Source organism: Colossoma macropomum, unplaced genomic scaffold (assembly GCF_904425465.1).
Source record: "Colossoma macropomum unplaced genomic scaffold, Colossoma_macropomum, whole genome shotgun sequence".
In the NCBI taxonomy this organism is placed as follows: domain Eukaryota; kingdom Metazoa; phylum Chordata; class Actinopteri; order Characiformes; family Serrasalmidae; genus Colossoma; species Colossoma macropomum.
The window spans coordinates 24,298,302-24,324,050 of record NW_023494789.1 but is presented as its reverse complement, the minus strand read 5'-3'; the positions used below and the strand labels follow the sequence as shown (position 1 = coordinate 24,324,050).

At 41.2% G+C, this 25,749-nt stretch overlaps 1 protein-coding gene across 1 annotated transcript; it reads left to right on the top strand.

The window, feature by feature from the left end:
- On the top strand, positions 1-24,972 carry rgl3a (ral guanine nucleotide dissociation stimulator-like 3a). Its single transcript, XM_036570629.1, has 17 exons — positions 1-128; positions 4,375-4,673; positions 5,737-5,781; positions 6,528-6,697; positions 8,796-8,953; positions 12,342-12,680; positions 13,301-13,404; positions 14,057-14,141; positions 15,319-15,396; positions 16,662-16,748; positions 17,479-17,511; positions 17,632-17,753; positions 18,148-18,243; positions 19,644-19,749; positions 20,952-21,188; positions 22,714-22,828; positions 23,298-24,972. Exons 1-17 carry the CDS (start codon positions 105-107, stop codon positions 23,450-23,452), a joined length of 2,253 nt encoding a protein of 750 aa, XP_036426522.1. The 5' UTR covers positions 1-104; the 3' UTR covers positions 23,453-24,972.
- The last annotated feature ends 777 nt before the right edge of the window (positions 24,973-25,749 follow it).

Genomic DNA, 25,749 nt, shown 5'->3' with positions numbered 1-25,749 from the left:
GAGAGGCTCGTGCGCACAGTAATTGAGCTGGCGCTCAGAGACGGTCAGAGGAGCTCGCGCTGGGCAGCTGATGGGGTTCTGCTGTTACCGCGCTGAGGAACGACATGGGAAAATGGCAGATATCAATGGTAAAGCATCATTGATTCATGTAACCGATTAGTTATCGATTATGGACGATTAGTACTTCATTTAATCCGCTGGACTTTAGGTTTATTTTCATTACCTGCCGTACAGGTTCAGCTGCTGAGCACTCCTCTCATACAGCTTTAGCGTTTTATTTTACAGCACAGACGTTACAAAATCAGAACAGAGTCGCGGCTTCTTACTCGAATTTTCCGTTCCACCTTAAATGGTAAAAGCTGCATCATTTAAGGTGGAACGGAACGTTGGAGCCAGAAGCCAGTTTCAGGCTGGTAGCTCCTGTCAGAGAGATGCTGGATGTTCTAAGAAGTTTCAGTGTGAGTTACTTAAATAGTGTTTTAATAATGTTTAAGTATTTAAGTGGTGTTGAAGTGGTGTTTAAATGGTGATTGAGTAATATTTAAGTGATGTTTAAGTAATCTTTACATGTTTATGTGGTGTTTAAATGGTGTTTAAGTAGTGTTTACAGTTTAAATGACGTTTAAGTAATGTTTTAAGTACTCTGTAAGAAATGTGGTGTTTAAGAACTGTTTGAATGTTTAAATCGTGTTTTAAGTAGTGTTTAAATGGTGTTTGTGTTCTTTAAATGGTGTTTAAATGGTGTTTAGGTAGTGTTTACAGTTTAAGTGATGTTTACATAATGTTTAAGTGGTGTTTAAGAACTGTTTAAATGTTTAAGCGGTGTTTAAGTGTTTTTTAAATGCCGTTTAAGTAGTGTTTACATGTTTAAGTGAAGTTTAAATAATGTTTTAAGAACTGTGTAAGAAATGTTTAAATGTTTTAAGTGGTGTTTAAATGGTGTTTAAGTAGTGTTTAAATGTTTAAGTGGTGTTTAAGAACTGTTTAAATGTTTAAGTGGTGTTTAAATGGTGTTTAGTGTTTTTAAATGTTTAAATGATGTTTAAGTGGTGTTTAAAAATGTTTAAATGGTATTTTAAGTAGTGTTTAAGTAGTATTTAAATGTTAATGTGATGTTTAAGTGGTGTTCTGAGCTGCTTCTGCTGGAGCTGCTTTGTTTAAAGCTTGCTTTATTTTTACTGCACTGATTATTTTACTGTAGTAGCTCTTTAGCTGTCAGATGGGTGACTTTAATTAGTATCTCTATAACAGTCAGGTTTAATGGACAAACATATTTCTGAGCACTAAAGCTGAGTTTGCTAACTGTGTGATCAATAACAGTGAAACTTTTCTGATCTGGTTCTGCTCTATGTAGTGTTTTTAGTGTCTACCACTGAAGAAGCAGTTTGTCCAGTTATATTTGTGCATTGTGTTTTTTAAAGATACATGAACGTATGAATATCCTTGAATTTATGAATCGTACCGAAATAGTTAAATTGAATAATTTTATAAATAACTACAATTGAATTGAATTACTTCCTAAAGAATCAGAATCAAATCAAATCCTTTCTAAAGAATTACAGTTGAATCAATAACGAATCATTTCCTTAGGAATCACAACAAATCACTGATTGCTAAATAATCACAATCAAGTTACATCTTTTAGTAATCAAATCAAATTGTTTAAAGAATCATAATTGAACCGTATTGTTTCCTAAAGAATCATAATCACATCAAATAGAATTGTTCCAGGATGGAATCAAACAATTTCTAATTTCATAATCTAATTATTACCAAAAGAAAATGTGTTTGAAATATGTCCTACAGGATCATAATCGAATCAAACTGTTTCCTAGAATTAACAAATTAAATCTTTGCATAATCAAATTGTGTAAAGAATAATGATTGATTCATATTGTTTCATAAGGAATCATAATTGCATCAAAAAGAATTGTTCCAAAAAAATCATAATGGAATCAAACAATTTCCTCAAAATTGAATTGAATAATTTCCTAAAGAAGTACTGTGTAATTGTTACCCAAAGAATCTTAAACAAATTGAATCAAATGGCTTTCTAAAGAATTGTAATCTAACCAAATGAATCGAATAAATCATAATTCATAAACAATAACAAAAACAGATTTGCTCCGCTAACGTTTGCTGTACTGTGATTGGTGGTTTAATCAGTTCAGACTGATGCTGCTTCCTCAGAAGTGCCCTAGTGCGTTGTGGGGAATTCCTTCGTGTCCTGCGGCCGGTCGGACTGGTCGGCGGTTCCTGATTCCTCAGCAGGGCCGGCTGAGTGCCTTACACTGATTCAGTCTGTTGTGATGAGATTGTTGCTATGGATCCTGTGTTGCTTCTGCATTTTTAGTTTTAGCACCAAGGCTAAAAGGCTGATGTAGCTCACACGTAATGGAAGCTTATACCCCACCAGTTAGCATAGTGCTAACTGCTTTACCACAGTCAGACTCTGTTGTAAAGTAAAAACCTCCCCGTTTGTGTCTGTTTTGTCGGAACGAGGTGTTGCAGCAGCTTGGTTACAATGGCTAATGTTACCAGTTAGCATAGCGCACAAACTACTAGCTAGCAGCAAGGTTAGTTGAAGGTTTATTGATGACTGATCAGCTGATTTGGGCATATTTGAGTACTAAATATTATCTCAAACTTTACTTTAGCTCTGTGGTGTTGGCTCAGTTGTTCAAACTACCTGTATTTATAACAGCCTGCTAACAAGCTAGCAAGATGTGTTATTTGATGTATTCTAATCTAAATAAAGTGATCAGTGAGCCTGCACTGACTTATTAGCTCGGGGGGAGTCTGACCACCTGTAGGTCAGGAAAAAACAGTTTATCCCTGGTAACTTGTCAGCTGCATTAGCCTCGTAGCTGTAGTGCTAAAACTAAAGGAGCAGACTTTACACACCAAACATAAAAGAAAATGAAGTAAATGTGTTTTTTTTCTGAACTGTCTCTGTGGGTTGATGTTTCAGAAGGTTTCGCAGTCAGTGTTTTTCCGCCGTTTGCCCTCTGGTTCTGACCTTTCAGGTTCTCCACTGTAACGTGGACCAACACGAGCTCCTTTCAGAAAAGTTAACAATTGACTCGACTCCTTCAGATAAAGCCTGGCTCCGCTCCTGTTCTTGTGGTGTTTGTTTAAGTGCATGTGAAGTGGAACGTCCTTTCTGCTGGTGGAACTGGGTCAGCTGCCTGTGTTTCTCATTATTAGCCGTTGATTTGTATCGGGTAATGAGGAACAGGAACGCTTTGACTCCGTTTGATTCTGAGAAATGCCTTCAGACAGTTGACTTAAGCCTGGACAACAACACACTCCAGTCTGGTTTTCAGGCCTCTTATAGAGCTGAAATGATTTTAAGTGACTGGAAGGTCAACAGGGATCTAATGTGTTACATCAGGACTACCACATTAGCTAGCAGATGAACTCTGGACTAGTGTGTTAACTCTGGTCTAGTACATTAATTGAGGACTAACGGGTTTACTCTGGGCTAGTGTGTTAATTGAGGACTAATTAATTAACTCGGCTAATGTGTTAATTGAGGACTAACAAGTTAACTTTGAGCTAGCATGTTAATTGATGACTAATGAGTTAACCCTGGTCTAGTTTGCTAATTGAGGACTAACGAGTTAACTCTGAGCTAGTGCGTTAATTGAGGACTAATGTGTTAACCCTGGTTTAATGTGTTTATTTAGGACTAATGAGTTAACTCTGGGCTAATGTGTTAATTGTAGACTAAAAATTTAACCGTACTGTAGTGTATTGGTTGAGTACTAACACGTTAACTCTGGGCTAGTGTATTAGTTGAGTTCTAACAAGCTAACTCTGGGCTAGTGTATTAGTTGAGTTCTAACAAGCTAACTCTGGCCTAATGTATTAATTTAGGACTAATGAGTTAACTCTGGGCTAATTACAGACGAATGAGTTGAGCACTAATGAGTTAACTCTGGGGTAGTGTGTTAATTGAGGACTGATGGCTTAGCTCTGGTCTAGTTTACTAACTGAGAACTAATGGGGACTAACGAGTTAACTCTGGACAAGTGTATTAATTTAGGCCTAACAAATTAACTCTGGGCTAGCATGTTAATTGAGGACTAATGAGTTGAGGACTAAACAGTTAATTCGGCTAGTGTGTTAATTTAGGACTGACTTAACTCAGGGCTAGTGTGTGGGCTAGAGTGTTATCTCAGGGCTAATACAGTAACTCGCCCACATGTGAACTCGGGATTAGCATGTTTTAAATATTGTTCTCTGTAATGCTGAATGCTCTAATAAACTGAAGATGGAATTCATTTTCAGCCACTCCTCATTTGTGTATCAGATGTGTGTGGAGACGCCGCCGTATTGTACTGAGTTCTGATTGTGAGTGTCTGTGTGCAGGACCCAGTGCAGGAGTGGGGTGAGGAGGTGGAGGATGGTGTTGTGTACGGAGTGACCCTTCACCGCATATGTGACCCTGCTGATCTCACTGACCCCACCCACTCCTCTGAGTCCCGCCCCCGCGGCTGTGTGCAGTACCGGACGCTGAAGGTCCGACGGCTCAAAGCGGCCACTCTGCAGAGGCTGGTCACCGAGCTGGTCAAACCGGAGTGTGACGAGCCGGACTATCCTCGAATCTTCCTGTCCACCTACAGAGCCTTCACCTGCACCTCCACACTCATACAGCTGCTCTTTCAGAGGTGAGGAGCACTGAGTTAAAGCGATATTTCAGCAAAAATCTAATTCCCACAGTAGTTTTAGCTCCGGATCTATGAGGCTAAAGTAGCTAAGATACTAATGGAAACTATATCTCCACCAATTAGCAATTTGTGAAAGGATGGGCAAAATTCAGATAATGCAATGTAGTCTCTTTGTGATTACTTAACAACTACGTAAGCCTCAGTTTGCACAATGCTAATTTGTGGAGTATAAGCTTGCATTGCTTGTTCACTACATTAGCCTCATAGTTTGCACAGTGTTAATTGGTGGAGTATAAACTGGTTCGATAAGGTTGGCCCCCTGCTGACTGTATGCCGCTACTGGTTCCCCCTCAGACCACCCACTGCCTAGCATGCAAGGTATAACTAGTTTTCATTCTTCTCAAACAGATTTCAAATTCACAGAGACTTTTAGTTTGGAACATAAATTAAGACAAATATTACAAACTACTTGGAGGAAAAATGACGACTAGCCCTGATATAGAATAATTTTGTTTAAGATGATGTTGTTGACATTGTGCTGGATTCAAATTATTTACTAAACTAGTTTACAAAGTATAGCTAAAGAAAAAATAAGGAAAAATGAGTGAAAAGCCAGTGAGCTGCCTCTTACCATCTGGGAACCAAGCACGTCTTGGTGGGGAAACTAGGATACATGGGTTTTATGCTGAGCTATTGCTTTAAGTTGAGATTCTGTGCAGCGTAATTTCATACAGAAAGTTCTTTAATTTCATTATAATGTGAGAAACAGAGAAACAGATTCATCTATCATTACAGGAAGAGCTGAGAGTGTGTGTGTGTGCACGCGTGTGTGTGTGTGTGTGTATAAAGGGGCAGAGGCTGTGCATGTCTCTGTGTAACAGGTTCCTCCTGAATACGAGTTCTGAGCTTAAAGGAAAGAATGTGCTGCTCTATTGTGTGTCTATAGAGAGACTACAGTGCAGATCAGATTCCAGTGTGTTAATAATACAGCTGAAACTCTGACGAGAGAGAGTTCCACGTGTTCAGGTTTGTAAGTGTTGTGTTGTGCTTTGTGTCTCTGCAGGGAAGACATGATCACTAACCTGGACAGCAGTGTGTGTATAAGAAGGTGAGTTATAGTAACATAAACACACACACACACACACACACACACACACACACACTCCCTGCAGGGTGTTCCAGCCCATAATACTACAGCTTTAAAGTAAATTAAATCTTCATGTGTCCATCAGCTTCACTCTGTATGAACTGTAATTAACTATTGTTCCCAAAGCAGTTACTCTCACTGTGACACACACACACCAACCAGCCACTACACCTATTGTCCATTTTTTAGTGCCACTGACCATATACTTTGTAGTTCTGCAGCTCTGCATACTTTGTTACCCTGTTCTTCAATGGTCAGGACCCTCACAGAGCAGGTATTATTCGGGTGGTGGATCATTCTCAGCACTGCAGTGACACTGACGGGGTGGTGGTGTGTTAGTATGTGTTGTGCTGGTGCGAGTGGATCAGACACAGCAGTGCTGCTGGAGTTTTTAAACACCTCAGTGTAGCTGCTGGACTGAGAACCAAAGACATCCGGCCAACAGCGTCCTGTGGGCAGCGTCCTATGACCACTGATGAAGGACTAGAAGATGACCAACACAAACTATGCAGCAGCGGATGAGCTATCGTCTGACTTTACATCTACAAGGTGGACTGACAGGGTAGGAGTGGACAGTGAGTGGACACAGTGTTTAAAAACTCCAACTGCTGAACACACCACCACCATGTCAGTGTCACTAGAGTGCCAAGAATGATGAAATGGACAAAGACACACGGAGGTAAGCTGTCCTCTGTTCTCCTCCACAGTTCCCTCCCTCCGTTGGTGCGGTTGTGGTTGGATGAGTTCTGGGAGGATTTTAGAGATTCTCCTCAGCACCAGGCGCTCCGGCTGCTGTGTGTCCACCTGCGTCACCGGCTCTGTTTCAGACGCCTGGCACGCCAGGCCGAAGCCCTGTTGCACTCCCTACAGGAGGAAGGTCAGCTTATACGCACAGACACATGAGGTTTATATGACAGTGTAAGAGTCCACTTGCTTAGTAAACAAAGCAGTGTGAAAAGAAATAAAATAAACAGTTAATAAAAATAGTCTGAGAAACATTTTTGCTTAATTTTGGTTGTAGCTACACTGTAAGCACAAAACAGTACTCTCTTAATATTGTTCTTCAGGGTTTCTTTAGTAAAGAAAATGGCTCTAATATAGAACCATGAACACTCAAAGAACCCTTTGCATGATTAAATAAAAGGTCATCATGAAAGGATTCTTCAGACTGATGGAAAATGTGCATAAATGTGTTATTGATACTTCTATGTGGAACCTTTTTGAAAAGGGTTCTATATAGCACCCAAAAGGGTTCTTCTATTGTTACAGTGTTGACATCATGACGGGAGAAGAACCCTTTTGGGTCGTATGTAGAACCATTTTCAAAAACCATCATAGCAAAAATTTATAATGCTAAATATGGCGGGAACAGAAACTAGTCTGCAGAGGAAACGAAGTTTATGCTTTGAGCTTTAAAAGACAGCGGTGGGACGGGCGTCCAGCTAATGTGTCTCAGAACACAGCGTCTTCCCCTCGCCCTTTTTAATAAGTACATGTGAAATACGTTTTCCTGAATCTGACATCATTTTACTTGTGATTTGCATGTAAACAGAGATTTTAATCAGATTGTTGAGTAGAGTGAGATATAAATACCTCAGTCTGAATCTATAATTGGAATGAATTTAATCGGATTATGAAAACATAATACTGTCTGTTAAAAGTAAGTTCTAACTTAATCTTGTCAGCTAGCTACTGATGGATTCAGCATCCAACAGTCCATCATGTTTTCAAAGCCTCCTCCTATTCTGCCTTGCATTGCTTTGTGGGGCATTAGTACCTTTACTCGAAAATTGACACATTTGAAATATGCTGTACGGTTGGGACACAGATATAGTCTATGTTTAGCATTTTGCCTTGTGAACTTTGACCCACAGACTGAACATCACTGTAACTGTATCTGGATGTGTTTATTTTGTGTTGATGATTCAGCTGAAAATGACCTGAACACCTCTTAAACAGCTCTGCTGGTATACACCTGTACGGTCACTGTTCACTATGGTCCCTAATCACTATTCCATACATTAGATCACTACAGAACACTATTATATTCAACAAAAGTGGCCCCTATCACTATGCCTTACATTGGAGCACTATAAAACACTACTACTGCAAACAGAATTTGATCACTAATTACTATTCCCTACATTGGTGCACTATTGAACACTACTATAGCAAACACAAATTGACCCCTAATCACTACTCCTCATGTTGGAGCACTACAGAACACTATTGTGAACAAAAGTGGCCCCTATCACTATGCCTTACATTGGAGCACTACTATTGCAAACAGAATTTGACCCCTAATTACTATTCCCTGCATTAAAGCACTATAGTACACTATTATAGTGAACAACAGTGGATCCCTAATCACTATCCTCTACAATGAAGCAATACAGAACACTCTTATAGTGAACAAAAGTGGCCCCTATCACTATGCCTTACATTGACGCACTATTGAACACTCTTATAGTGAGCAGAAATGGAACCTAATCACTATTCCCTACGTAAGTGCACAATTGAATACTACTAAAACAAAAACAAACAAAAATTGAGCCCAAAATACTCCCTACGTTGGCACACCATAGAATACTATTATAGTGAACAAAAGTCAACCATATCACTACGGCGTACGTTGGAGCAGTATAAAACACCATTGTAGCAAACAGAAAATGACCCCTAATCACTATTCCCTACATTAGAGTACACTACACCACTATAGTAAACAACAGTGAGAGTCTCTAATCATTATAGAAGACCATTACAGTGAACACTTTCATCACAAATATGAACAATTTAAATCGTTAATGTTACACAGAGTTGCTCAGACAGTAGCTCTTTTGCCTATGACAGAGTGCATTGTGGGTACTCCAAGTCTTTTAGAATACATTGTCCACTATCTATTACAATACATTGTGTCCGCTATATATTTGGACCACTGTATCTTTACTATAGAGTGTATCTCCCTCTGTGTGCAGATAAGCGAGCTGAGGTCGAGGGGTCAGAGGTCAGCAGTGCTCCTGCAGTGGACAGGTCCTGTGGGGAGAGGTCACTCGGGCTGGACCGTGTGGAGACAGGGAGTTTACTGAGCTTCTCTGCGCGGGACATCGCAGAGCAGCTCACACGGCTGGACGCTGTAAGTGTAATGTGGTCAAGATGTAAATAAAAGATCAGTTTTGTTTCTGTATGGAAGGTAAATATATAGCTAGAAAAGTGCATTTCCTAAAGAAAATGCAAAGTGATTGTGAATTCAATTCAATTCAATTCAACTTTATTGTCATTATACTGAAACAGGGTTGTACAGTACAACGAAACACTTTTAGGCTAGATCTCCAGTGCAATTACAGACAACATAGTGCAGGACAGGACATAGTGCAGGGACATAGAACAATAAATACAGAAAATAAATACAAGTATATACACTGCAGTAGGTGTGCTGGTACGTTAACACTGTTAATATAACAGTAGGTGCAATAGGGTATGTAGAGGGCAGGGAGCAACAAACTATGGGTTAAAGTGCATGGTGCATACAGTCTCTGAGCTGATGGCGATCTGAGGGATAGTAGGGGGAGGACAGAGGTCAGTCTGTTAATCAGGTTGAGGTTGGTGTGAAGTAGTGTGAACAGAGGTCAGTCTGTATGAGTTCAGGTTGAGGGTAGTGTAGCTGGTGACACCAGTTTAACAGCACGGGGGAAAAAGCTGTTTCTGAGTCTGGTGGTTCTGGCTCTGATGTTCCTGTACCTCCTTCCAGATGGCAGAGGCTGGAACAGCGGGTGGCTGGGGTGTGTGGGGTCGGAGGAGATGCAGAGGGCCTTCCTCAGACATCTCTTGCTGTAAAGGTCCTGCATGGGTGGGAGGGCAGCCGCGGTGATGCGCTGGGCAGTTTTCACCACTCTCTGCAGGGCCTTGTGTTCAGCAGCAGTGGCACTGCCGTACCAGACTGTGATGCAGCTGCTCAGAATGCTCTCCACAGTGGATCTGTAGAAGTTGCAGAGAAGCTGTTGTGGCAGGTTGACTCTCTTCAGCCGTCGGAGGAAGTGGAGCCGTTGCTGTGCTTTCCTGATGATGTGGGATGTGTTCAGTGACCAGGTGAGATCCTCAGAAATGTGGACCCCGAGGAACTTGAAGCTGCTCACTCTCTCCACCGTCGTCCCCTCGATGCTCAGCGGTGCATGCACTCTGCTCCCCCGCCTGAAGTCAACAATCAGCTCCTTGGTTTTGCTGACGTTGAGGGAGAGGTTGTTGGCAGTGCACCATTCAGCGAGGAGCTTCACTTCTTCCCTGTATGCTCCCTCATCATCGTTGGTGATGTTGCCGATGACTGTAGTGTCGTCAGCAAACTTGATGATGGTGTTGGTGCTGTGCTTGGCAGAGCAGTCTTGGGTGTGCAGGGTGAAGAGCAGGGGTGAGAGTACGCAGCCTTGTGGGCATCCGGTGCTGAGTGTGAGGGTGGGGGAGGTGTGGTCACCCATTCTGACAGACTGTGGTCTGCCAGTGAGGAAGTCCATGATCCAGTTGCAGAGGGAGTTAGTTATTCCAAGGATGTTGAGCTTGGAGACCAGTCTGGATGGGATGATGGTGTTGAAAGCGGAGCTGAAGTCAACAAACAGCATTCTGACGTATGTGTTTGTTCCCTCCAGATGGTTGAGTGCGGTGTGCATTGCCAAGGCGACAGCATCGTCCGTAGATCTGTTTGCCCGGTATGCAAACTGGTGTGGGTCCAGGGTGCTCGGGAGGCTGTTCTTTATGTGATGGAGGATCAGCCTCTCAAAACACTTCATCACTATGGGTGTGAGAGCGATGGGACGGTAGTCATTCAGGCAGGAGATGTTGGTTTTCTTTGGAATGGGGACAATGGTTGTTGTTTTAAAGCAGGCAGGGACGATGGACTGCGCCAGTGAGACATTATAAATGTCTGTGAAGGGTGTCGCGAGTTGGTTGGCACACGCTTTTATTACTCTGCCTGGGATACCGTCTGGACCAGCTGCCTTCCGGGTAGGAACCCGCGACAGTGCTCTCCACACCTCTTCTGTAGCCAGGGTTAGTGGCTCATCTGTGGTGGTGGAGGGCAGGGCAATGGTGGTTGGATGCGCCAGAGCAGTGTCCTCAAAGCGGGCAAAAAAGGTGTTGAGTTCAGCGGGAAGGGATGCGTCTGTGCATGGAGAGCTGTTAGTTTGACTCTTGTAGTCAGTAACAGCTTGGATTCCTTGCCACATTCGCCTGGGGTCCGAGTTGACGTTGAAGTAGGCTGCAATTTGTGTGCTGTAGGTGCGTTTAGCAACTCTGATGCCAGCCTTCAGGTTGTGTCTGGCAACTTTGAGTTCTTCACTGTTGCCAGATTTAAAAGCTGCATCTCGAGCTTTCAGCAGACCTCGGACGTCACTGTTCATCCATGGCTTTTGGTTTGGAAGTGTGCGAATTTGCTTTGTTTCAGTCACATCATCCACACACTTCTTGATGAACCCAGTGACAGATGATGCATATTCATTAACATCAACAAGAGAGTGAAGCTTCAGCAGTTCCCAGGTGGTTGCTATGGTGTTGCTAATTAATTACTATGGTGTTTTAAGTGTTGCAAAGGTGTTGATAAGTGGTTGTTTTTGTATCCCAGGCAGTTGCTAGGATGTTGCTAGGTGGTTGCTGTGGTATCTGAGGTGGTTGCAGATCGAACATTCTGGAGTTGGAGCGGTGTCAATGTCTCAGAAACTGCATAACGAGTTAGAAGACAAAAATCTGGCAGAATAAGAACTAGAAAAGTGATTGTGCCGCTTGCTAGGGTGTTGCTTTGGTATCCCAGGTGGTTTCTAGGGTGTTGCTAGATGGTTGCTATGGTATCCCAGGTGGTTACGATGGTGTTTCTAGGTGGTTACTATGGTATCCCAGGTGGTTGCCAGGGTGTGGCTAGGTGGTTGCTATAGTATCCCAGGTGGCTGCTTGGTGGTTGCTATGGTGTCCCAGGTGGCTGCTAAGGTGTTGCTAGATGGTTGCTGTGGTATCCTAAGTAGTTTCTAGGTGGTTGCTGTGGTATCCCAGAAGGTTGCTATGGTATCCCAGGTGGCTGCTATGGTGTTGCTACATTGTTGCTATGGTATCCCAAGTGCTTGCTAGGGTGTTGCCAGGTGGCTGCTATGGTATCACAGGTGGCTGCTAGGGAGTTTCTAGGTGGTTGCTTATGGTATCCCAAGTGGTTGCTAGGGTGTTGGTAGGTGGATGCTAAGGTATTCCAAGTGGTTAATAGTGTTGCTAATGGACTTCAACATGACATAAGCTGGGTAAACAAACTTTTGCACCTCATTCATTCTTATGAGAAAAAAAATCATCATTTAATGATGATTTTATGAAAAATGTGTCATAAAAGCTTATATTAGCATGGTGCTAACTGCATGCCTAAATCACCCTCACCTCAAGCCTTGATCTATATCTAAAAGCTAAGACGAACCCGATTGACCGCATTTGGGGATACTGTAAATTTAGATCTTTCACTGTGCTATTTTTTAATTAAACTTGCTTGGTGTTTGTTTCAGGATCTGTTTGTGCGTGTGGTTCCGTTCCACTGCCTGGGCTGCGTTTGGTCTCAGAGGGATAAGAAGGAGAACCGGAGTTTGGCTCCGACAGTCCGTGCCACCATCGCTCAGTTTAACGCGGTCACCAACTGGGTCATCACCTCACTGCTGTGTCCAAACTCCACCTCCGCACCTGGCTCTCCAAGCATACCCCGCTCACCCAAATCACCCCGTTCACCCAGATCACCTCGTCCACCCCGATCACCCCGGTCACCTCAGATGTGCCGGTCGGCCCAGTGCCCACTCACAAGCCCTGTGCAGCGGGCACGCATTATAGAGAAATGGATCTCCGTGGCACAGGTGAGGAACCTTAAATCGATAGGAGTAGAGAGTTAAATGTTGAGTTTCATGTTTATCAGAGCCGTCTGCTCCGTGGTGCAGAGCTTCTCTTCCAGTGTGTGGTAGCATTTAGGTGGCTGCAGTGGTCTTTTGACGTTGTGCAGTAGCCTTTAAATGGAGTACGGTAGTCTTTAGACAGTTGTAGTAGTCTTTAGATGGTGTGCGGTAGCCTTTAGACGGCTGCGATAGTCTTTAGATAGTTTGCAGGAGCCTTTAGATGGCTGCAGTAGTGTTTAAATTATGTGCGGTAGCCTTTAGACATCTGTGGTAGTCTTTAGATGGTGTTCAGTAGCCGTTAGATGCCTGCAGTAGTCTCAGTAGCTCTACACTGCCCTCTGGTGGAGGATAGAGGTCAGATAGCTGTTTTGTCTTTAATATAAGAATGTATAACATTTCAAGAGAAGTTAATTTCCAAATAATTCTGAGACTGTTTTAGTATTGAGAATTGCTATAATTTGTGGGCGGAGCTGGAATAGCTTAATTTAGTCATAAATCAGAACTGTCAGTAAAATGCATTGCTTTATTTCTTTAGTTTATATGTGACTGTACGTCTCTGTATGTAATTCGGCGTTTGTGTGCAGGAGTGCCATCAGTTGAGGAATTTATCGTCTCTCAGAGCGATCCTCTCCGCTCTGCAGTCTAACGCCATCTACCGCCTCAAAAAGACCTGGGCTGTGGTCAGCAGGTAACAGCAGCGGCTTCTGAGCTTTAAACTCAGTGTTAATGTAATTAATCGTAACTGATTCTCCGTCTGTACTGTGACTTATTTATGTTCCTGCACTTTAGATATGATCTTTGTCTGATTAGATCATAATTGGTTTATGATTTGTAATTAGTAATTACCCTCACAGAGAAGACACCTTTCCTATGTGAAGTGTCTAAAAAAAACATGGTGACACATAACATCACATCACGAAGTAAACACTTGTCACATCATGTAAATAATATGTGATCATGTCTGACCAATGTCTGAAATGGCACATGATGTTTTCACACACGTGTGATCAAGTGCCAAAATACACATGAAACTGGTGGATTGTAATAAGATTGTAATTGGTTTGTAATTAGATGGTAATTGAATTGTATTAGGTTTGTAATGAGTTAGTAGTTAGATTGTAATTGGTTTATTGTACTTTTGTATTTGGATTGCAGTTAGATTGTAATTAGTTTGTTTGTAACTGGATTGTAACTGATTTTCAAATTGGAAAAGGCTGTTCTAAATAACCTGTTATTAGATTGTAATTGAATTTTTTGTTGTTTTGTAATTAGATTGTAATTAGACTGCAGTTGATTTGTAATTATATTATAATTGGAGTATAATTGGTTTACAATTGCAGAGAAAGTGTGGCCACCTTTGAGCAGCTGTGTGAGAGCTTCCCTGATGAAAACTGTGTCCTGACCACCAGAGAGATCCTGGAGGAGGTGTGTGTTCTCTCCACCTGCACCTGCACACCTGCCTGTGTTCCGTCTGAGCACCTCAGTGGCGTTTTCTGTATGTGTGTATGTGTGTGTGTGCGTGCAGTGTTTTTCCATTGAGCAGATTGATAGCAGTATTTGAACACAGATAACAGTGTTCCTCTGAACCTGCAACAGAAACATGAGACTCAAACCTCCAGTCTGAGCTGTACAGCAGTCACTCAGCCCTTATTACATCAATTTTAAAGCAATGGATGTGATTGGTGTCTTAACTTTGCTTCTTTAGCTTTAGAACCACCTATTTTGTCAGGAATGGGCCGTATGAGGAATGTGCAAAGCCAGCAATCACATTTTTTAAAATAGCGCTGCAGGAAGAACACTATATGTTTTAGTTAAAACTTCGGAATAACTTTTTAAAATGTAATACTCTGAGCTTTTTTGATCCAGCTACTACAGCTTCAGTCTGAAAGGCTAATTATTATCACCCTGCTGGTGCTAGCCAGCATTTACCTTCATAAACAAAGATTAGCTTCCTATCAGGCGAGTACACACAGCCAGTGACAAAATCTTGACAGTGCCTGGCGGTCTGTGTACGTGTGGGCGGGGAGTTGGAGAGGATTTAGAAGCAAAACCGAGACTAAAGAAGCACTTTAGACACCAAACGTGCCTTGGTTGATCAACTACATTTGGAGTAAGATGGGGACACTTTAACACGCTAAAGCTCAGAGCAGCAGCTGGGGGATGAATTAGAGCTCAGTCTACACTCTTAAAAAGATGGTTCTTCAAGGGTTTTTTAGTAATGACAATGGTTCTTTATTGAACCATGAAGTCCATGGAACCATGAAGTTTCATCATGCGAAGAACCATTTATGCATGCAAATGATTTTTTAGTGTTTATGATTCTATATAAAACCATTGTCTTTATGAAAGAACTATGTTTTTTAAGAGTGTAATATAAGCTGTTGTCGGTCTTTGTTCCAGCGCAGGCTGGTAAGTCACTCTTGATCCAGTTCCAGTGTCACATTTCACACCCAACTGCTGCGTTCTGTATCAGCATGTGATAAAAGAGCAAACACAAGGCAGCCTGATGCTAAAAGCGCTCACGCTGTTGTACTGTTTAAGCTCTTTCTCTGCTGTGTAGGTTCCTTTGGCTCTGAGTTAATCTTTTGACTCTGTATTTCAGGATGGGGCCCGGCTGAGTGCAGGCAACTCATCCTCGGCCCCCAAATCACCGAAACTGAGCCCTTCCGCCAGACACATGGTAAGAGCAACAGCTACACACACTGTTTAGTGGAACATGACTGCTATACACTAGAGGGCGCTCAATGAATGGAAACTAAAAGAAAAAAATATATGAAATATGTTTTTTAGTCATTCGCACAGAACCTACTCTTAATTTTGGGAAAGAACTGAAACTTTGGGATGTATCACATAATATGGTGAAAAGGTATGAGTACCTTTCAATTTTCCTACAGTGAGTAGAAACAGTAGGACACTGAGCATGATTTGTTTGTGCACATGTATAACTTACAGTATCTTGGCTCACAAATGTGATTTTCCAGATGGTGAAAACACTACACACTTTTCCAAAATGGACAGTAGCTCAGCATCACCATCTGAAAGTTCCGTGAGGAGTAAAAGATCTTATTTGCACTTAAAGATGTTCTTAGAAGTTTGCCTGTTTCATGAGAAGCAAGTCACCAAGACACCAGCATCTGGTGTGTGGAGTTTTGATGTGAAAAAAATCATGTCCTTACATTCCGCAATTTTTTTTATTTATTTGCATTATGCTCAGTGTGGAATGGCCTTAGTGTTACTGCTAACAGTAGTAGTTCTATAAGTGGAGTGTAACTCTGTTTGTAAATAAAACCATTAAACATTTACATTTACCTTTTTTATGTGTGTGTGTGTGTGTGTGTGTGTGTGTGTATCCATGGAGCCTCGGACTTCCACTGGGCTAACTGCCCTTCAAACATGCTCAGTAGAGTATGCCCTATACTTTGGTTGGGCATTAAGTTGAATAAAATAAGCATTTTAACGTATTTTGTTGCTTTCCCTGCCATTTTTAGGGTAAGAAGAAAAAAGTGTGCAAGGTTCTCTTGATTTCTTCTGCTGAAGTCTACTTTTATGTTAACTCAGAGTTTTTCTAATGAACTTTAACTAAACTCAGACAGTGATGGGTGAGCTCTTAAGATGGCATCTAGTATCCCCCAAGGGGAAGCAAGTGGTGCTATACACAGCGCTGAAATAGACACACTCTGATGGAAACTGAAGCAGAGCTGATAGAAACAAGCGTCTGATTTAAAGTGAAGTCAGAAACAGCAGCAGTAAAGCTCACGCAGCATCAGCAGGGGTTTTCATATACGTAACTCCTCTGAATGAATCAACAGTCAGTTCCTCTTTTTAATTTTACCGTTGGATTCATCACGGAATTATAAATCTCAATCAGCTGCACACTTCCTCTTTCAGTCACAGTGGTGACTTCTGTGATATTAGGTGTGATGGGTTTATTGTTATTGTGTGTAGAGCTGCAGTAGTGGGGAGGTTCCTTACCTGGGCACATACCTGACTGTTCTGACCATGCTGGACACTGCACTGCCCGACACTGTGGAGGTTAGACATCCGACCCATCTGTCCTCTCTCCTTGTCTTCTCTACCTTTTCTACCTGTCCCATCTTCCTGACCTCTACCTAAGCTACCTGTTCTCTCTACCTGTCCTCTCTACTTGTCTTCTCTATCTTTTCTACCTGACCTCTCTACTAGACTTCAACCTGACCTACCTGCCCTCTACCTGATCTACCTGTTCTCCATACCTGTCCTCTCTACCTGACCTACCTGTCCTATGCACCTGTCCTCTCTATTTGACCTACCTGTCCTCTCTGCCTGACCAACCTGTCTTCTCCACTTGTCCTCCTGTTCTTTCTACCTGTTTACCTGTCCTCTTCACTTGGCCTAACTACTTGTCCTCTATACTTATATTATGTACCTGTCCTCTCTTCCTGACCCATCTGTCTTTCCTATCATCCTCTCCCCTGCCATTCCTACCTCTCTTCTCTCCTTGTCCTCTGCCTGTCCCCTCGTCCCGTCTATGTAACCTACCTGTCCTTGCCACGCTGTCCTCTTCACCAGTTCTTACCCATCTGTCCTCCTTTTCCAAACCAATGAAAGAAATGTATAATAAAAGAAATTATTATAGTATAAAAGGAAATTTGAATAAATGAAATCAAGCATCCATATGCACATCCAGTGACATTGTATACCCAAATGCATATACTTCTATGCATATATTTACATCTCTCTCTCTCTCTTTATCTCTCTCTCTCTCGCTTGCTCGCTATCTCAGGGAGGCCTCATCAACTTTGAGAAAAGGAGAAGAGTGAGTATACACACAGTAATATACTTACATGCATCAAGGAATGTGTGTTAGGACTGCTTTATTGACCAGTGTGTGTGTGTCTCTCTCTGTCTCTGTCTCCCTCTCTATCTCTGTATTTAGGAGTTCGAGATTTTGTCTCATATTCGGGTGCTGCAGGCGTCCTGCTCTCTTTACTCATTCCCCTCTCACCCCGCAGTCTGCTCCTGGCTCCGCAACTGCACTCCCCTCTCCGACCAGCAGAGGTCAGTCTGCGTGTTATGTAGTTTTAGCTCTGCAGCTGCTGGGCTAATGTAGCTAACAAGTAATGAAAGCTTATACCCCACCGATTAGCATCGCACAACCAGCACTCATAACAGCTCGAGACACGGTCTGAAGTGAGTGTGAGATGATGTAGGCATGCGGTTAGCTCCATGCTAATTAGTGGGGTGTAAGCTTCTATTGCTTGTTAGCTACATTATGTAAATTGTATTTTTTGCCAAATTGTTGCTTTAACATCTCAATGGCAGAACTAGATTTATGTGGTTTTTTATAATAAGCGTATTTCCAGATTGTGTAGGGTTGATGTACATGTAGTTAGTGTTCCTAAATGCTGCACTGGTGTTATTTCTAATATTGATTATGGTCTGTGTTGTGTAGTTATGATTTGTCCCGTGAGTTGGAGCCTCCGGTGGATCCGTGTCCTAATTCTCCGAGCTTTTGGAGCCAGCGCCTCATCGGCAAGAAAATCAGCTCGTACGTCAGACCACCTAACACTGTTCAAGTTTCAAAATGAATGGAAGATGCTAAAAGCACCCGCTGGGCATGTATGCCCACTATACATTGCACTAACTATCAGAGCCAAGTTGAGCCAAAACAAAGTCTGGCCAAGCGAAGCTGTTTCAATTTCACAGTCTGACAAGCGATTTAGCAAGTATTAAAGAAAAATCTTTTTTCTGTGTTCTACAGTATTTATGGTTATTTGTTTTTATTCTGTTATATTGTCTATAAATACAAAAAAAATATTATTGTGTATAAATGATTTTATAGTTTATTCAGGGCCCTGTGCTTATATTGTCTTGTTGGGGATCAAAAATGCATCCCGCATTTTGGTTTGGGAGGTTTATTCTCTCAAACAAAATAGCCACTGAGACATTAAATCCATATTGTTGGACAGATTATGTACATAAAATTAATATGCAGTGGAACAAAGTCAGTGTTAAAACATATGGGAATCTATGGGAATCTACCACTGCTAAAGCTGCTCTTTTGATTGATCAGATCAGAAATGCCTTAAATTTAAACTGAGATGTCAGCATTCAGTCTGTAAATTTTTTAAAAGTGTTACTGGTGAACAGCATATTAGTCTTGCCTATATTACAGTGCATGTTTTCTTGCTGTAAAGTTGTAAACAAACAAGATGCACCATCGCTAACAGTAGCTCGTCCACGCTGGCTCGCAGGCTAGAAGTCTAGCAAGCTAGCATTAAATTAGAAGAAGGGAATAGCCAGGTTTGCACAGAATGAAACAGATAAACAGCTCCTTTTGACCCAATTTATTGATATGTTGGACCACAACTGTCCACTAAAGTCTACAAAATATATACCTGAGCTTCATAATATTGCTGAATAAGGACACCCCAACCCCCTCGCAGTGTGCTAAGTTAGCCAGTGTGCTAACTACAGCTTGCTAAAACCATCTGAACAGTCCACTCCACTGACAACCACGACGTTCAGCACTTCGGCTCGTGTTCACGCAATGCACCATGGGTATGCATGCTCAGTAGGTGTATTTAGTATTCAGACGACAGCAGTCACTGAGGATTTTGGTCCCAGCTTAACAATTTTTTCACTTTTCGACCCAGGGTGCTTTATGAATGAGACACAACATAGGGCAACCAATCAAAACATAGCTCATTTGCATATACCAGTCTTAAAGACACAGTAATACAAACAGCTTGTTTAATTGTAAGGGATAAAGAGAGGATAGAAAATGATCATGCATAAATTATTTTTGACGTAAACATTATAAAAGGACCTAAAAGGGAAAAAATACAATAAAAATTGTATTATTGGCTCTTTAAATCACTGTGGTGTAGCTAGCCTACATCATTGTACTGAGATGCACCTTAACAACCTGTGTATGTGTGTGTGCAGGTTGTTGAGCAGTGAGAAAGCTCATGCAGATCAGATCAGCGTGTCGTCTTCCGGCTCCAGCGGCTCAGAGATGGACGACCTGCCCCCCCTCCGACACAAGCCACAGGTGAAGAGTTTTTTTATTCATTTCTTTAAAAACTTGAAGAGCCCATATGCTACATACCCTTCATCCTGCAGAAATTAGTTACTCAGTTAAGGACAGTACCAGATGGTGTTGAGGTTGTGGAACGCTGGTGTGGGTCCACAGAGTCAAGTACACAGTGTAGTTGGGTTTTAATCCTGAAATCTACTCAATTTAATAAGCTTTTTTTACATGTCTTTTACATGTTTACAGTAGTTTATATTCTAAGAGCTGAAACCTGATCTGCAGAAGTGTCCGGTCAGATGCTGTGCGTGTGTGGTTGATGTGTGCATGCAGTCGGTCAGTGTTGAGTGTAAACACTGACTCAGCTGTAGGAAACTGTTAAGTAACACCATGCTAACAGTTATCATCACACAACAAATCAGTTCTACTGCTGTATCACAGACATAATCACAAAAACAGCACACAGTCACTGATTATGGCCTTCACTGAACTGTATGTTTTCTCTTCATTTATAACTTAGATCACTGCTGTCAGAACAAAACCTCACATGTCTAGAATGGTAACTTAACAGGGGAAGGATTTTTTTAATTTGCGTTGGAAATCAATGTAATCAGATTTTTAAAGTAAGTTTGGACTATTTCTGTTTTTCTGTTGGTCCATTCATGATGAACATTATTTCAACACAACCTAAAACTGTTTATGCCAAAAGTTCAGCAGTAAACGTGAGCAGTATCCACCTTACTCCTGCGTGCCATGATGCTTTGAGGTACTTATGGACAGAACTTTCGGCAAAGTGTAAGCTGACAATGCGCTGAATGCTTATAACATCCTAACATGATGGAAATGTGGGAAAAAGTAAAAATATCAATAATCTTTATTGTTGGGATGATTGAATACTTGTGTGCTGACAGTTGTAGCTTAATCAATCTGTGAACAGAAACCTGAACCTGCTTCAGAAAAACGCTTTAGCCAGAGGATCCTGTTTACAGCTACACAGTTTACACTGAGAGTCGGATAAAGAGAACCATAAAGCAGAGCCATACAACACATTCTCCATCAATCTGAAGAACCATTTCACTATGCAAAGAACCACTAAGGCATGCAAGTGTTTCTTTGCGTGCTCATGGTTCTATGTAAAACTAGTTTCTTTACTAAAGAACCCTTTTATTTAGGATCGTACTGTTAAAATTGACAAGAAGTGTTTTTGTTTGTTTCTCCTGCAGTCTGGATCCCTCCAGAACATTTCCACAGACTCCGCTGTCTCCTCTGCCTCATCCTCCCCCCAGCCGGACCACTCCGCTCTCAGCTCTGACATTGCATCTCCTACTCCATCGTCATCATCATCGTCCTCCTCCTGCGCTGCCCTCTCCCATCCTGTGTTTAATAAGGAGGTGGGCGACTCCTGCATCATCAGGGTCAGCATGGAGTTGGACATCGGTAACGTCTACAAAAGCATCCTGGTACGTGCTGTTTAGGACACACAGGGTGCGCTACTAATGGGTGGTATGGGCAAAAATTCAAATTACAATGCAGTTAAAATTTCAAACAGTTTTGGTGTATATGACAATATAAAAATAAAAGCAATTTAGATGCTTAAGTAAACCTATTTTTGTAGGTTAACAGTGGCTTATTATTCTGGGATGTCCCTTCATCATCTCAACTTATGAGAATTTATTTCAATATTGCATTCTAACACTTGGCAAAACAGTTCTGAATATTGTTTTTAATATCTAAATTTCCACAAACCTGAAGCTAGCTTCGATTATTGAAATATTGAATTCACTTGGCGTGCTCTCAGATTCTTTATCCTCTAAACAGGTGTTGTTTGAAAATCAATTACTGAGACTGCACCTGTACTGTGGTGGGTGGAACCTGTAGCTGGCTAACTACACTAGCATTAACGTAGACCAGCAGGATACACCTCAATGCACCACCAATTCTTTTTTTTTTTAATCTTTTTGTCTCTTCAACCTCAAACATTTGAATTTGCGCTTTCAGATTTGAGTCTTTACACTTGTGTTAGCTTAGCCTAGCACGATTTGGCTTAAAACACTATAGACTTTCTGTCACTCCAACACCAATCAGTCAACTTTGCTCCCACTGCTATAAGTATTTATCATCTATACTTTTGATAGCAGGGCACCGAGTAGTCAAATCAAACCTGCACTGGGGTATTTGGATCTCTTTAGCTTAGCTAAGTTAGTTAAGACAGAGGAGCTGGTTAACATTAGCTTAGCTAGGAGACTGCAGCTTCAAGCACTATGGAAGAGAATTGCAACTCCAGCTACTCAGCTTCCTCAGATTTGAGTCATTGTCATCTAAATTTGTGTCAGTGAAGCTTCTTTTAGTCAGAATCAAACCTGTTTTGTGGTGAGCAGAGCTGGCAGCATGCTAGCTAAGCTAATGCTAACCAGCTATTCTCTCCTGGTTAGCAGCGCAGTTTAACATTTAGACATTAATGATTGAAGCTTTGATGTTTATTAAATGGTGGGTTTAAAATTTTATCTGCCACCCATATGAACAAACTGAACTTACTGGATTGTTTTCGGTTTTGAAATAACACCGCAGGATGTGGAAGCACAATACCGACAGAAACGTGGAACCAATCTGCGAATCGCTATGCCCTTACGTCATCCTGCTGAACGGTTCTGTGGCCCTAAGCATGGTTAGCTAACCAAGTTGAACAAAACACTATGAGTCTGGTTTTTAAGATTGTTGTGTCCAAACGTGTCCAGGTGGAAAAGTTACTGGAACCGTTACCCTCGGTGCTCAGAACCATTTGGCCCTGTAGCGGAAAAGAGGCCACTGCTGCACTACTTAAGGAGGAAAGGGAAATGTCTCTGGCTCAAGAAGAAGTGTTCTGCTTGCACTGTTTGTACATATTGTGTTATATAACCACCCATCACTCAGCAAAGATTCTCTGTATGGTATTTGTTTCTTCCTCTTCGAGTTGGTAGACAATTTGTTTGTTTTTTGCTCTGTCAGATAACCAGCCAGGATAAGACGAGTCAGGTGGTGCAGAGAGCTCTCGCCAAACACAACCTGGAGAACATGAGCTGCAGCGACTTCAGCCTCGTTCAGATACTGCCGCACGACAAAGGTGAACACAGCCTATACAGTCTAAAAGACTTCAGATCCACTTTGTGGGATTAATTGGAATTACTTAAATCTACACCAGCTTATACACGTACCTTTCTCAAATCCAGATAACATAACAATATATTAAATTACATTATTTAATGTCAGTGTGAATTAATATTGTGAATTATGTAATAATTTCTTAGATACACTTCCATTCAAGAAAGACAATCTGAAAACATGTCCACTTTATTAGAAACCCCTCCCTTACAACTTCACACATCAATGGAAGTACAAGGCAGGTGTTTCTAATATAGTGGCCAGTTAGTGGAAGCACAAGGGGGTGTTTCTAACAAAGTAGACAGTTAGTGGAAGCACAAGATGGGTGTTTCTAATAAAGTGGCCAGTTAGTAGAAGCAAAAGGTGGGTGTTGCTAATAAAGTGGCCTTATTTAAATTCTCTTAAATATTTACTCTCACTGTTTCTATCAGAGCTGCTGCTGCCGGACAAAGCAAATGTTTTCTACGCCATGTGTCCCTCTGAGAGCTACGACTTTGTGCTCCGTCAGCGCTGGAGGAGTCACGTTAAAGCACCGGTATCCTGCTCCAGTCCGGCAGCCGTGCCGCGAGGACGCCTCGCTAAATGACAGCGCCACCTCTAGTGTGGAGGACTCGCTACAGCAGAGGATATAAATCTGCCCACTATAGCACGCTCACTCGCGTAGGCGTCCAATCTGATCATCACTAAGCTATTAGGAAAAAACACTAGGTGTCAATGCCACCTTGCGGTGTGGAAGACTCATTACAGCCAGGACCATCGTTCTCTCCAGGACTAAGCTATTAGAAAAACACTGTTTTGAACTATAATGTCTACAAATCAGTGCCTCGTTTATTGATGCCTTGTTTTATAATGAAGTGTAAATAAGAAGAAAGTGCTTTACAGAGTAGCTGCAGGAATTATCACAGCTTATTATTCCCTCTGTAATTAAGAAAGAGCAATACAGAAGGAGAAAGTCTAAAACTTATATAACTTAAATAACTTATATAAAGTCTCTTTAATGCCGTTTCATGAAGGATGTGTGTATATATATAAACCTTGCCAAGTTTTATTGGCTTTAGGGTTAAAAATCGAACGTTTTAATGATTTTATCAGTGTTGCCAATAAGCAGAAACATAATTTAGATATTTATATGTATGTATGTGTCTTGTATAGCAATAATTATTAATAACAATAACACAGAGCTAATATATCTTATGAATGAAGGTTAAAGTATTTTCAATGCAGTGGGTGATGTTGGCATTTCAGTGTTAGCGTCCTGATTTTTCTAAAAGTGATTTTATTTATTATGATCATTTTCTAGCTGTGTCTGGTTTATAAGCTGGTCTGACTGATAACGCCACCAATTATAACCACAGGATATCATTAAAGGTAGCATAAAGACAGTTTTCCTTTAAGAAATCTTAAAAAAAACACAGTGGCTGTAGCCTAAAGTCTGTGTTTTAGTAATGGGTGAAAGCTGCTTTACTGCATCTTTAACATCTCTGAGCTTTAGAGGCCTTAATGCACCACTGTGTGGTAAATGTTTTTATTTTCTTAATCAAAGACTCAGAGAAGATTGTTAATGTTAATGTTTAAAGGGGAAGCCCACCCAATTTTCTAAAATGTCTGCATAAGTGAACGGTTAAGATGTAAACAAAGTCAGTTGGAGTGGTTTCATGTGAAATGCCTCATTCTAGCCTGATGATTGAGACATTTTACAGTGTTTTTAAACCTGAAACATATTCATAGCGGAAGGATACATTCAAGGCACTGTGAGGCAAATAGTCCCCTAGAAAACATTATTTCAGATTTTCTGCTATTTTCTCATCATCAACATTCCGTATAAAACTAGAAAGATGTGTAGGTTCACTGGTGTTTTTGGATAGTAAATAAAATGTCTATATCTGTGTTGTAGTCATAGCGACCCCTGGTTCCTATCACCACCACTGTAAAGAAATCTGAACCATTTCACACCAAACCACTCAATCATTCTGTTTACATCTCACACACTGAATTATGGGGGAATTTAGAAAAATTACCCTTTGATGGTTAATGTAATTGTCTATATGTAGCTTCATCTGATCCTGTGTAGTGTTTAGTCACTTTCTGAAGTGCTGAAAATGGTCGTCTTTTAAACAAAAAACTGACATTTGCACAAAAATCATCAAATCTTTAAAGGTCCTTGAAAGAAGCGTTTATACTTTGTGTGTAAGTCAAACATTACCAGCTCGCTGCTGGACTTGTGTTCTTGAATATTTCACGTTTTAATAGATAATTCTATTTTAACCTGCTCTCTGATTAACAGTGTGCTGTTTGTTTGCTTTGTATCTTTTTTCTGTTTAACTGTTTATTTTAACCTCAGCACTTTGTCACATTTGAATTACAATTTTAAAATAAATTTATTTCAGCTCATCCAAAAGCTTCTAAGTTCTTTTTTGGTAACAAAGTGAAGTTTATAAAAGTTAAATAAAAGTTTGACACGGAATTAGAATCACGGAACTCCTGCTGGAGGACGCAGCGCCGCCTGGTGGACATGAGACATGTTGGAGGACTATGAGGAAACGTGTATGTTGTATTACTGTGGAGATGCAGCACGTGTGAGTCAATATATGAACATTTAAACACTGAATATCGCTACTGACAACATGTAAAAGCTAGTACTATTTTGTTTGGTTGTAAATAAACCTTTATTTCTCTATTTGAGCTTTGTGCAAAAGGCTAGCTTACTGCAGGTTTCAAACACTGTTTTCTTGTGTTGAATTTAAAATAGGCTGTTTTTCCCACGTAGTTTGTACCGAGTTTTGGTTTTGGTTTTATTGCTGTGCGCAACAGAGTAAGAAATGGAGGCTGTAATCATTTAATCAAAGTGTTACTGTAGCCTGTTTAACTAGCTTGAAAGGGCAC

Excerpts from the sequence above, each read along its gene's own strand:
- rgl3a (XM_036570629.1), top strand. The coding sequence starts at position 105 with ATGGGAAAATGGCAGATATCAATG. Across the intron at positions 13,405-14,056 it reads ACCTGGGCTGTGGTCAGCAG|AGAAAGTGTGGCCACCTTTG; the intron begins GTAACAGCAGCG and ends TTACAATTGCAG. Across the intron at positions 14,142-15,318 it reads CCAGAGAGATCCTGGAGGAG|GATGGGGCCCGGCTGAGTGC; the intron begins GTGTGTGTTCTC and ends TCTGTATTTCAG.